The following is a 13,982-nucleotide window of genomic DNA, read 5'->3' as shown; positions in this document are numbered from 1 at the left end:
ACATGTGTCTAAAAGGTTGGTTGATACAATTCTTAATATTTATGTGTAGTGTTACGGTTTCTTATTAAATTGGAGATGTTTATAAAACATCCTTCATTAGAATAGGATTAGTTCCAGTAGAATTATTCTTTCTGATGTCTGAGTTGATTTAAGAGCTGTGTGTTCTTTCTGGGCTGCTAACGTTTTAAATGTCCGGACTTCACCTGGGAGTCCTGCAGTTGCTCCTCTGAATGTTGCATTGGTGTTTGAGATCCAGCAGGTTCTTGTCTCAAGAGATAAAGGTGCCTGTTCCCCTGGAACTGTCCAGTACTTCAAACACTAATATTTCACAGTTCTGCTTAGAACTTAATTTGATATGGTGAGTTAAGCCCAAAATGTACTAAGAAAATACCTATTGATTAGTTTTGATTCTTCCATAGTTTCTAAAGGACAGTCAGTTTCTGTGATGATTGAACTTTTTAAACTGCAGAGAAGAATTGTTTTACTGTTTTTGTTTAGGAGAATTAGAATCTCAAAAAGGCAAAATGTCAATCAAGATTAATATGTTTTCTTATCGAACAACTTACTGTTTAATAAGAACTCACAGAACAAGTGATCTGTTCATTATACTCTGATAGATATAGATTAACTAATTTGGTTTTAATTTGAATCTTGGGTGTTCATACAATGAACAGATGATGAAACTATGGTAGTAGGTGATGTGTGATCAATTTTTGTTCCATATTCAATCATGCTAATGATTTTTTTTAAAAAAAAATGGTTAAAGAATACTTCATTGTATATGAAAAATTGTGGTCATGTTTAATTTTATTGTAAAATATTTTACTGACATATAATTTTGAACTAGGGTTGTGTTGAAGTATCTGGAAAAAAGAGCTCTAATTGTAATAATTGAAAAAACTGTTACGGTTTAACTGTGCAGAAGTATTTTGAATTAGAAATGGACATCAAATTTATTTAGACCTTACTGCTGCTGTTGAAAATCAGTGATTAATAAGGACCTTCTCTGTCAGTCTATCTTTATATGTCAGCTTGGTGCTGAAGTGATTAAAAGTCTTGTAAGCATTTCATAACCATTTTAATAAATTTGTGCCATAAAGCTCTTTTTCATTTTAACAAAGCCATTTTATTTAGCTCACCAGTAGTTATTTTTTATCTGATTTTATGGCTATAATTACTACATTATACTTTAATCCACTCTTAAGTGCTAGTCACTGGGCATTATAATTATTTAATTTATCTTCTAAACAGTATTTTTGTGTTTTAACCATGGGGATTATATTTGTATGCTATTAACAGAGCTCAGAGATCTTAACAAGAGTTGAGACTGGCTGTGAAATAGTTTGTGAATTCCTGACCTCTGTAAGCATTGTAACTTTTAAATAATCAAAACTTACTATTTTCATGGAAAATTTAAAAAAAAAAAAAGGAAGAAAAAACAAGTTTAACATGATGGGGAATTTAAAGTGTTAGGCATAAACCCTGTTATGAATGCACACAGTTAAGATTTAGAACAGGCTATGGAAGTCCAATGAATGTTGTCTGGAAGTAGGAGTGTCTCATCAAATATATTTCTAACTGCTGTTTGTTGCATTTTCAATAGTAAGTTTGAATTCCACCTGGAAACAAGTTTTATTTTTAACTTTTAGCTAGAATGGTAGCTCTTCTTTGATCGCTTCTAACTTGCCTGTATAGTTTCCCCCATTTTGCATCGGATAGCACAGAATTATTATTTGCATTTGATTCCCTGAGGCAACTAGGTCTTCCCTCCCTCATTCTTTCCCTCCCTTCTTCCTCTAGTATTTTCTTCTGCTGCTTTGGGATCAGTGTCTTGGACTTTTTAGTATGGGAATATTGGCCATATCTTTTATGTATGAAGAAGGTATTTCTGTCATAGCTACTAGCTGTACATTTAGTGAGCTAAATTCAAATAGACTGTTATCCCTAAATTGTAGGCCATGAGGATAATATAATTTGGTAACATTTCTGGTGTTCTGCCAGTTGTATTTTCATTTTGTACAGGACTTCTCAGTTTTATTTTTTTAAACGCTTTTGTTGTAATTCTTACAATGGATGATTTTAGCCAGTTATAAAAGGCAAACTAATTCTGGAACAAGACATAATCAGCATGTAAATCTTTTACTGAGATCCCTACTATTACTTGAAGCAGAATTGTGTATCATAATGAGATCTTGTCTTCAAGTGCACAATTATGGTCTTTTGAATGTCTCTTCCTGTCATCAGAAACTTCTTTTGTTATTAATGTATATTAATGAAAATTAATGTACAATAACTGATAGTAACTCATTGCTAAGCTGTAGTCTTGACAGAATTACTTTTGTTCAGATTTTCCCTAATTTAGGCTGGGAGGTTGTAAGCCTTAATCTGCATCTGAGAACATCTGATGTTAAGATTTTACTCTAAACTTTTTATATTTGTCGCACATAAACATACTGGCTTTGAACAATGTAGAAATTATTCAGGAAGAGAGAGACTGAAATACAAATTTGCTTTCGGTAGGTAAGGTACTCAAAATGAAAGTAGTCATTTACTGATTACAAAGTTCCTTGTTTCGGACAGCAAGGTTCAGTATGGTGAGCTATAATTTTAAGCAAATGACAATGTTTAAAGCATCTATGGGTAGTAGAAAAGATTTCAACATTTTGTTACTATATTGATTGAATGGATAGTACGTGCAAGCTGGTGGTGGATGCGTTGGTTGAGGAGTCCCTAACTGAATCAATGAAGTTGCTTAAACTGCTCCATGTTAATCAACAATCTGTGAATCTAGACTGGAGCAAAATGTGCTTCAAAATGATAGAAGACGAGCATGGATGGCCGTATCCACATGGCAGCTGATACAATCAAAGGGATGCTTTTTCCCTAAGGACATCTGGAAGCTTGCAGGCAATACTTATGAAAGCCAGTTTTGTGAAATGCTTATGGTAACTTGGAGGTGAACCTTAAGCTGTCACTGCTTTTCAGGAAGTTCTGGTCTCATGAGTGCAAGTTTGCAGGGACAGCCCTTGTGAGTAACACTGTTTCTAGTAAGCAGTGTTCTTCTAGGTTATGTAGTTTATTTGTGTTACAGTAATGTCTTTTTGATAGCTACCCACAGTTCAGCTAAGTAGAAATAAATGCCTACTACAGTACTGCATTAAATAGGATAAAATCTAGTTTGTTAGTTGCTTTGCACAGTTAAAACAGTACTGAAGCTTTGTAGATGGAAGCTAATACTTGGAAGCTGTCAAATATCAAGTCACAGCATTATGAAGAAACTGGAAAAGAAGTGTTACTGTATTTGTTTAGTTTGTACATACATCATACTTTTAATGGGCTGGACCGTGACAAATTTTCTGTAGTCCAGAAATTGCAATATTGCACAAGGAGGGAAACATCATTGTTGCCTACTCAATAGCACGCAAATTGTGACAGTGCAGTTTGCTGGTTTTAATCTAATGGTCAGACAAATTCCAGGCTTGCGAGCACATCCCTTGTGAATGAATTTGAGATTAAACCACGTGATTTTCTTTTTTAACGATCAGTGGCAAAATTTAACTGATAATCTGATATCTCTAGTGAAAGGTTAATGTTTGCACAATAGTCTATGGGAGAAATCTGATCAGCCATGAGGAAATGCAAAACATTTTAATATTTTGGCTATTTGTCACAGGATATTTAAAAATTTTAAATATGGATTTGCTATAACCTATGCTGTGAAGCTTCATTTTCACATTAGCTGTCAAATGGAGTGCATAAAGTCATAAATAATAATTTCTTAGTACGTTTGAACCTAATATGGGATGAAAAGTGTCTGCATTTCTAAGTCGACTGATGAATTTTTTTTCCAAATCTGCTTCCTAAGGAAAAGAACAAATTCTATCAAATTCTGCAGTTGAAAACTTGCTGGATTTTTGTCTTTCTTACTGATGGAGAGAAGACAGGGGGACAAATTTGTATTACACTGTTCTGTTAATCAGTTTTTTTAAAAGTCTGGAAAGATGTTAAGTTGAATTTAATAGCAAGAATTACTTGAAAAAAAACATGAATAAAATAGTGACTGAAGACCTTCTATATCTGAAGTAATTCTTAGTTTTGCATAGTAGTTCTGTCTGTACTACGTTCCTCCAGAAGTTTATTACCTGCCAATGAATTTTTTTCTCTTTTAAAGAACTTGTTGTCATTGTTAGATTCATATTTCCATACAGAGAACCTTCCAAGAGAGTCATAAGAGAATTAAAAGACAGGCAGGCTCCTATGTTAAATTTGCAAGAGACTATGTATTTCAAAATGAAAGGGTTTTAAGTTTTGAAGCAATGGCTCTTCTGGGTGTCATGCTTTCTTATTAGGTGCCTGTGTTATTTGTGGATATGTTACAACTTCGGCTCTAAGTTTATGGTGTTTATTTTTTTGTTTGCAATGTCAGGGTTTCTTTAAATAACAAGGTGACTAATTAAAAAATGAAGAGAATGAGACAGTGGAGGTTCTCATCTGTAGTAGAAATGGAAATCGATTTCTGAAATGTCAGTGCTTCATGCTGTTTGGCTTGTCTTCCATTATGCTAGTTTATGAATGACAAGTCTACAAGGCTTGCCTTGATTGGTATGGTCCCGAACCTGCTAGAGTGCCACTGGAGTGTTGTCTGCCTGATGTCAGTACAGCCTTTGACACCATCTCCCACAGCGTTCTCCTGGAGAAACTGGCAGCTCACGGCCCGGGTGGGTGTACTGTGCCCTGGGCTAAAAGCTGGCTGGCCGGCCGGGCCCGGCGGGTGGTGCTGAGCGGAGTCACATCCCGCTGGCGGCCGGTCACAGGGGGTGTCCCCAGGGCTCCGTGCTGGGGCCAGCCCTGTTTCATGCCTTTATCAATGACCTGGGCGAGGGCACCGAGCGCACCCTCGGCCAGTTTGCAGGTGACACCGAGCTGGGGGCAGTGCTGATCTGCTGGGGGGCAGGAGGCTCTGCAGAGGGGGCTGGGCAGGCCGGGCCGATGGGCCGAGGCCACTTGTAGGAGGTTCAACAGGGCTCAGCGCCGGGTCCTGCCCCTGGGTCACACCAGCCCCACGCAGCGCGACAGGCTGGGGCAGGGGGCTGGGAACTGCCTGGGGGGAAAGGGCCTGGGGGGGCTGGGTGACAGCCCTGGGCAGGAGCCAGCAGGGTGCCCGGGGGGCAGGGCGGCCAACGGCATCCTGGCTTGTGTCAGGGACAGTGTGGCCAGCAGGACCAGGGCGGTGATCGTCCCCCTGCACTGGGCACTGGTGAGGCTGCACCTCTGATCTTGCTTTCAGTTTTGATCTCCTCACTTCAAGACAGACATTGAGGTGGGGGAGCGTGTCCAGAGAAGGGCAACGGAGCTGGTGAAGGGTCTGGGGCACAAGCCCTGTGAGGAGGAGCTGAGGGAGCTGGGGGTGTTTAGCCGGTAGAGAAGGAGGCTCAGGGGGGACCTTATCACTCAATCTCTGCAACTCCCTGACAGGGGCTGTAGGCAGGGGGGGTCAGTCCTTCTCCCAAGGAACAAGTGATAGAACAAGAAGAAATGGCCTCAGGTTGCTCCAAGGTATTATCCAAGGTTGGATGTTAGGAAACATTGCTTCCCTGAAAGGGTGGTCAGGTATTGGAACAGGCTGCTCAGGGATGTGGTTGAGTCACCGTCCCTGCAGGTATTTAAAGAGACATGTAGACGTGGCATTTAGGGCACTGGGTTAGTGGTGGACTTCGCAGTGGTAGGTTTATGGTTGGACTTGATGACCTTAAAGGTTTTTTCAAACCTAAATGATTCTATGTTTCTGTGGAAAAAAGGAGCACTAGCATATTTCTATAGCATTTTTTCATATGTTAAGGAGCAATGTACAAACATAACTCCGTGTGCAAATGTCTGTGCTAGTGCACCTCTGTGGCAAAGGTTGGCTCGTTATTTCACTGTTCATTTGGATTGGTGCTAGAGGAGTTACTCTTGTAGCTAGTGTACATTTTTCAATAAAAATTGGGTGGCTCTCAATGAGAAATACACATTTTTCTTCCTTTCATTGAACTAAAACCTCTATTCATCAGATTCTCAGCTTAACTGCATTTCAGATAATTTTTAACAATTAGTGCTTTTTATATTTACAATGAAATATGTATAAACTTTTGATATAATGGAGTTAGAAATGAAGTGCCTAGGGTATGAAATATGAGTAGAAAAATGTAAGTAATTTCAAAAATGTCAAAGCTAGGTCTAAAGCTGATGTCAGAGAAGATTGCTACGGTTCATAGGAATCTTTAAGTAAAGCTCAACACCAAAAGGCTAATGTTCTGAAGTAATAAATTATACAGATGGATGCAGTGGCACCGTGCTATGCCACCATAATTTGGTGATTCATGCATAATTTTACTATTATTTTGTGGTTCCTCTTTGCTTATACGTAAATTTGCCTAGGCATTCACTCCAACAGTACCTCCCAGTCAGGACAGCAATTAAGTCATGCTTTAGTGTAGGTTATTTCTTTACTTAACCATGGCTCTGGTTTTTGATACTGTAGTCACATGCAAATTTAATTTTGAAATCAGTAAAACAGCATGAGAAACTGACATTAAACATTAATAATAAATACTTTATAGGTTCTTCTGCCATGAGAAGCATGTGTTTAAGGTGGGTAAATGTGGTCATTCAAACTAGTATATACAATAAGTGTATTTATTAAAATTATAAATAGTTATAAATGCTTTTTATGTACAGAATATTTCTTTTTGTCAGTATGCTATTTTGGAATGCATCTGTATAATGTATTTTATTCTTTATAATCAGAAGACTCACTTCACCAAAACTGTATGTATAGATTTATTGAAAGTATTAGGAAACTTCTTAACTATAATTTTACATTCTTTTGAATTTTGTTAAAAGAAATGTCTTTTTTTTTAAACTGTAAAATAATTTTACTATCAGAAACCTTAGTAGAAGTATTTTTTGTAAATTACTTGAAGTCTGAAAGCTGACAGTAATTATATATCTTGCTTGCTCATTGCGCACACGTACTTATTTTCACTGAAATGGAAAATTTAAATTTAGATTATGACTGTCCAAATTACCTTTATCAACAAAATAGCCTCTACTCACGATTACTTATAAAGTAGGAAGAATTAGCTTTTTTACTCAAAGCATCTTCTATTCCAGTCTTGCATCAATTGTATATAATGCACAGAGTTTAGTAGTCTATTTTTCAAGTTGTTTAGACTAGAAAGCAACTTTCAAGAAATTTATTATGCCCATTAACAACTGTAGTTGAAATATCACAAGTGGCACAATTTATCGTTCTTCATTACTTCCCATGGCTGCAAGTACCCAAGTGAAATTTGTTTATGCTGTGCGAAGAACAAAAATGTGAGTTAGTAACTTCAGTTAGAAAGAAAGTTGACTTTTTTTACATCCTGCTGGATGTAGCAGTTTTTCTAATTATAGTAGTCTGCAATACAGGTATCTCCATGTGGCATTTTAAAAATGAATTTAACATAGTATCTCACTTCAGTATATCTAACTTGCAGCTAAATCTGCCTAGAACTATGGTAGTAGTTCTGTACTTGTCCTGAATAACTGACCTAATAATGGCGCACTGGGTGAAGAACTGGCTGAAGAGCAGGGCTCACAGGGCTGTGGTGGATGGGGCTACATCTGTCTGGCAGCTGGTCACCAGCGGTGTCCTTCATGCTTCGATTCTAGGGCTGGTCCTGTTCAGTATTTCTATCAGTGATCTGGTTGCAGGACTTGAATGCACCATTAGCAAGTTTGCTGATGAAACCAAACTGTTGACTTTCTTGAGAGACTAGAGGCCTTGCAGGGGGATCCAGGTAGATCGGAGCATTGGGCAATCATCAGTGATTTATTTAATATCTGAAAGTTTACAAGAACGAATGCCAGATTCTGCACCTGGGGTGGGGTAATGCTGGGCACAGGTATAGATTCGGAGAGGAGTGGCTGGAGGGCAGCCCTGCAGAAAGGGACGCGCGGTGCCGGCCGGCAGCAGGCTCGATGTGAGTCAGCAGTGTGCTCTCACAGCCCAGGGGGCAAACCGCATCCTGGGGTGCATCAAACACAGTACAACCAGCCGGTCAAAAGAGGTGATTAGCCCACTGTGTTTAGCATGGGTGCAGCCTCCCCTTGACTACTGTGTGCGGTTCTGGGCCCCGCAATTTCAGAAGGACGTCGAGTTACTGGAATGTGCCCAGAGGAGGGCAACAAAACTGGTGAAAGGGCTGGAAGGCATGTCCCGTGGGGAGCGGCTAGGGACTTTGGGTTTGTCTAGTTTGGAGAAAAGGAGGCTGCGGGGCGACCTCATTGCTCCCTACAGCTCCCCGAGGACGGGGAGGTGGAGAGGGAGGTGCTGAGCGCTTCTCCCTGGGATCCAGTGAGAGGACACGTGGGAATGGTCCAAAGCTGCGCCGGGGAGGTTCAGACTTGACGTTAGGAAGCTTTTCTTTACTGAGAGGGTGGTCAGACCTTGGGACAGGCTTCCTGGAGAGGTGGTTGATGCCCCAAGCCTGTCAGTGTTGAAGAGGCATTTGGACAATGTCCGTAATAACATGCTTTAGGTTTTGGTCAGCCCTGAAGTGGTCAGGCAGTTGGGCTAGATGACCATTGTAGGCCCCTTCCAACTGAACTATTCTATTCTGTTTAGAAGTTACAGGCATGCATTGCCTTTGTGAGGAAAAGGAAAATACAGAGGCTTCTGAAGCTTATACTCTCTTCAAAATACAGACTTTGCATGTAAACTGCCTTGTTTAGGCAGAAGACACATGGTTACTGCATCTGTCGACTTCCAATAACTTTTCAAGCTGAGGAGTTGCTTCATCAGCATTTTACAGAAAGGGAAGATCCTCTGCGTGCAGAATTCCCGCCTTTTTTAAAGATCATTTGTTGATTATTTTATTTATTTAATTATTTATTTAAAAAGTAACCTAGATTAGCAATGCTGCTGAGCAGGGGCTGCAGGGTAAGCCCTGCAGTTAGCTGTTGTGTTTGGAGTGCTGGCTAGATAACTGTTGCACTTGCACAGGTTACTGACTTGATGCAGAGTGCAGAACTAGCCTTCATATTGGCTGTTGTCTGTTTCCCAACTGGGAAATGCATGTTTAAAAAGGCATGAAATGCACAGTTTAAAGATTCACACGTCTTTATATATAGCTACAACTTTAAAAAGGTTCCCAGGAGAGGTACCAGATAGTTTTAAGATGTGCATACAGTTTAATATATTTGTCTATATATTGCAGAAGGAGATGAGTTTAGAAACATAGATGCCAGGTCTGCTGAAGAGAGCTTTAGCCACAGGTAGATAGAGGCTGAGAAGTGCCATGGAGAAATGCCGGTGTTTTATACATTTCCATGGATTATTTGTCGTCAGACACCACAGGAGATGGGATGTTGTGATAGGTGGACCTTTGGTGTAATGTGTTGTGACTGGTGTTATTTTAAAAAAAAATCACGGTTGATTGTTCTTAAAACCTACAAAATTTTTGCTTGCTTCCATATTGAAACAACTGTATCGTATTGGCTGACACTTTCATATAGCCACAAAATACATCTTGAGGAAAAAAATTGTTCTAATAACTTAAGTCTGTATTATCTAGTGCAATTAATTTCTGCTACCTTAATCTTTAAGTAGTGTTTCTTGTAATGGTACTGCCATACTGTTGGGATTTTTTTGTTATTGTTCATTTAGTATTTTAGTGCCTTTTTAGAGTTTTCTGAGAAAGGTGAAGTTTGTAAAGTCCGCACGTACTCACTGTTTTAGCTGATAATACACCTCAGTGAATGTGGACAAAGGATTATCTGGGTAGAGAAATCTTCCAAGAATGTATTTGCATAAAGACAGACAGTAGGAATGTCTTATTTAGGCTTTAAGAAAGACTTCTTGTCATAAATCTATCCAAAATAAGAAATTAGCATTTCTGCAGTATTTGTCAGTCACATAATGCCAATGTCATACTTGAGCCAGTTAGTGGAAACCTGGTAACAGAATGTCTGTGATCCTTTTTGGTGGAAATTCTGCTCAATATATAAAAGCCATGTAGTAGATCAGTTCTATTAGCTCTAGCAATAACCCATGCAAGTGATTATCACAGCTTTCAAATAGTAAACGTGCTGCAGTAAACACAGTGTGTATGAGTACTGCTTTAGAAACCATTTATTTGTACTGCGTTTTATTTGTATCTATTTGTTAAACTAAGAAATTATTTAAGCTGCAAATTACTTAAATTCGTTCACTGTATTTCCTACATTAATTTCACAGTTGGGTTTTTTTTTTTGTCTGGATTGAATACAACCTTTACATGTAATTTCCTAATTTCTTTGTCCCGTTAATTTAATACTGTCTTTTTATTACCAACACTTTATTTTTGGAAGCCATTGTGTTATTTGCAAACTTTGTCTCTTGTAGTCTTGCCCCAACTAATTTGCAGCCTAAGAAATTAGTGAGGATATATATAGCTAATAATTTCATTTTGTAACTTTATTTTTTGTGATATACTGTAAAGCTCTGACCTTAATCTTTTCTTAACATAACACAACTGAGGGTAGTTTTTTTAAGACCTCCAGAGACAGAAAAATAAAACCAATGTAATGGTTAACTAGTTGTTTCTATTTTGGGGATTTTCATTCGGTTGTAAGAGTTGGCATGTACCACCATATTTTATTTGCTTGAGATTGGAAGAGTACCTTATTCTTTTAGACAGTGCATTTGATACTTACGAACTTCAGAAAAATTGCAGTAAAATGTCTGTTTGTTCTGTCTCCAGAACAAGTTCATAGGCACTTGGATCAACATGAGGTGAAGTACTTGCAATTTGCTTTCCGATGGATGAATAACTTGCTGATGAGAGAAGTCCCTTTACGGTGTACTATAAGGTTATGGGACACATACCAAGTAAGTATATTTTTAAACCTCTGTAACTTGTATATTGTTTTTTGGACACGCCAATACATTTCTATGTGTTTTGTCTTGAACCTTTTTGGTTTATTGTCATCTGAAAATCATCATAATAAGAGAAAAAGCCTTCAGTGATCATCACCACTTAGAAACATTTAGTGTCTTTAGTCTTCTTGCCCTTCAAAACCAAGCACTTGATGTCATGATAATTTATAGTACTAAAATGAACACTCACTCAAAGCATGAGTTAATGTCAGTATTCCCTTCTGTCTCTTCAGAGAAGCAAAACATTGAATTGTGCTTAATCAGTGTCCTCCATCGATTCTGAGTTCCAGGCTTCTTACTGCCCGTCTGCTTAACTACTCAATCCAATACTAGCTTCCAGTCTCCAGTTCTCAGCATTCATCCTTCTGTCATGTCTTCTCTCTTACTGTTTGTCCAGACAAAACTCCTTATGTTACTGGCCTCTAGTTAAGGTAATTATTTTTCCTCAACAATTTCTTGCCTGACTGTCAAGTGAAGGAATTGATACCAGAGAAAAACTGTTTACCTGTTCTTGGTTCTGTTACTTGACATTCCAGAATCTTCTGGTTGCAATTTTTGACTATATGTATTTAAACAATATAACCTTATCTACTATCTTCATTATTGAAGTTAAGGGCGGGGGGAGAGGGGGAAGGAAGAAAAGTAAACGTTAAATTCCATACGAATTTTCAACTTAATTAGTTTAGTAAATATGACAGTAACATCTAATTTCTCTCTCGTAAAGAGATGTTAAATTTTTATGTATCAGTGTCTTTATAGGTATTCGTTATGTATTAATGTTTATTGAGTTTCATACACTTTAATGCCAGAATGTCTACTTAGACCATCCATCCAGACCTCTAGCAGAGGGTTAAAAATTGCTTGCTATTAGTTTCATGAGTCTGGTAAGTTGTTTCAGTGCAGTGTGTTTTGTAGAATGGTATGCAAATGTGATAAGAAAATGTTAATAAATGACGGGGTCTGTCACTTCTGCTGTTAAGTTGGTCATAAGAGGTCGTTGGTTTCCTTGCAGGTTTTAGTTGGTGGTTCATCTTCAGCAGTTTTCTGAATTGAATTTGGCTGAATTTTGCTTCCATCTGGGGGTTCTTTTACCTCCTTTGTCTCATTGTAACATCTGTTATTCATTCTAATATCTGTTATTACCTGACATTTTCTTCCAGTGCAAAATATTTATTCTTTATAAAATCTTTCTGATAAACATAATGATTGAGCAGTTTCAGTGTTTCACTGTAGCTAATTTCTCTCATTTTGAATAATTTTTGTTGCTATTGCTGCAGCATTTCTAACTCCTGAAAGATTTTTACACTGCTAACTCTAATGCTGCATTCGGTACTTGATCATTATCATCAATGTGCTAAAATAATGTAAAAGCTCTTCCTTAATCCCAATAACCACCCAGATGTGCCCAAGAAATAGCTGATTTTGCCAGAACTTCACTTTGAGCTCATCTGTGAGCTATCCTTCTATGGTACTGTTGAGAAAGTTCTTTTGAAGGCCAGGCATGAGGTTGCTTTCTCAAACTAGCTGGTGCCATGCTGAAAGGAAACTTTTCTCATTGCTAGTCCATAGGCACCTCTCAAGTTACACTTCAATGGGATCTTTATCCATAAGTGGTTCTAATTACTTAATTCTAATTTGTAGCAAGTTCTGCTATATTACAATAGTTCTCTATGGTATTTAAAAGCTTAATACTTACGTATTTACATGAGATTTCCAAGTGTATCTTTTAAACGAAGGTTTCTTGTACCTAAATACCTAAATGAGTTTCTTATACCTAGAGTGAGATTATTTTTATATATTTAATGTACTTAAGGAGTAATTCTGTATTTTAACTCAACATATGCAGCACATCTGTACTGCTTTCTAGGTTTTGGTATTTTGCAAACTGTTCTGTATGCATTTCTTGGTGAGTAGTGTATTCAAAACCAGTCAGGATACCTTAACGTAGAAGTCTCCTACCAACCCTTTTTCTGAATGAAACAACCTTAAGCAATTCCACAAGTCGCTTACCAGGTTTCAGCTGTGCTTGTACCAAACTTGTTAACAACCTATAATATGAATCTTATCAACTTGATAATATGGGTAATAAATGCAGTGAACCTACAAGATGCAGTAAAGTTTGTGCAAAGTTTTTGCTAAAGTGCTATGCAATAACATTATGGATTTTTACATAAATAACTTGTCACTAAGCAGTTCAGTTGCATATGATTTATAACTTATTCATTTAGAACTGTATCAGCAGTGCTGCTTTCCAAATGGAAAACACTTTAGAGATGGAATTTGCTCAGTTAGTTTTATCTTCTGATTCATATTTTCAACTGTAAATCCTGCTATAGGCCAAAATGTCATTTAAAGATACACTGGTAAAGAAATTTTTCAGAGGGTCTAGGACCTGTGATGTTGGATTTGAAAGAGACTTAAAATTAGCAAAGGCAGAAATGTAATAGGGGATCTTATTTTTTTGAAAGAAATTTAGCTTTCCAGATACAGATAGAAGGAGCAATCCTACTGATAATTGTAACAGCCTGGATAGATGCTTGACTGTTTTTCTCAGTGTACTCAAAGGCAGATGATGTTGTTATTAGGCTTGATTTTGCTATATTATATGTCCGAAAACAGGAAAGTAAGACAACATGAGGATTCTTCTGAGATTTCTACACTTATGTCTTCTGCTATTTTAGTGGCTAGTTAGTATGTGCAGGTACTGACTCCCACCCCCGCCCTCGATACTCTTGAACAAACAGAAGCACCTTTAACTGCAGTATAAGTTCAGAGAGAAGGTGAACTAATCATGTTGCAAAGTAATATTAGCCACAGCAGGGACTACAGGCATCCTTACACTGCTGATGCAAGAGCTTCTGCTCAGACTCTACCCACTTTATGGCTCTCAGAAAGCGATGAGGGATTTTGCAAGATACTGTTCACAGGCAGCTCTAGTCCCAGTGCACAGCGCAATTTGGGAACAGCATAGGAGTGGTGCTGGAGGACGATCAGGATAGGTGGGACTGTCATATTCCTTCATGTGGAAGGAATGGAAAGA

At 38.0% G+C, this 13,982-nt stretch overlaps 1 protein-coding gene across 2 annotated transcripts in view; it reads left to right on the top strand.

Moving 5' to 3' along the window:
* Positions 1 to 13,982, top strand: part of TBC1D22A (TBC1 domain family member 22A) — a 180,871-nt gene that overhangs the window by 91,960 nt on the left and 74,929 nt on the right. For both annotated transcript variants that reach the window (XM_080394100.1, XM_080394101.1), the window contains exon 11: positions 10,767 to 10,894. In XM_080394100.1, coding sequence (XP_080250226.1) covers positions 10,767 to 10,894 — 128 coding nt within the window. The remainder of the gene's footprint in view (positions 1 to 10,766; positions 10,895 to 13,982) is intronic.

This window comes from Falco punctatus, assembly GCF_963210335.1.
Source record: "Falco punctatus genome assembly, chromosome: 6".
Classification (NCBI taxonomy): Eukaryota; Metazoa; Chordata; class Aves; order Falconiformes; family Falconidae; genus Falco; species Falco punctatus.
This window is presented reverse-complemented; position numbering and strand designations above follow the sequence as displayed.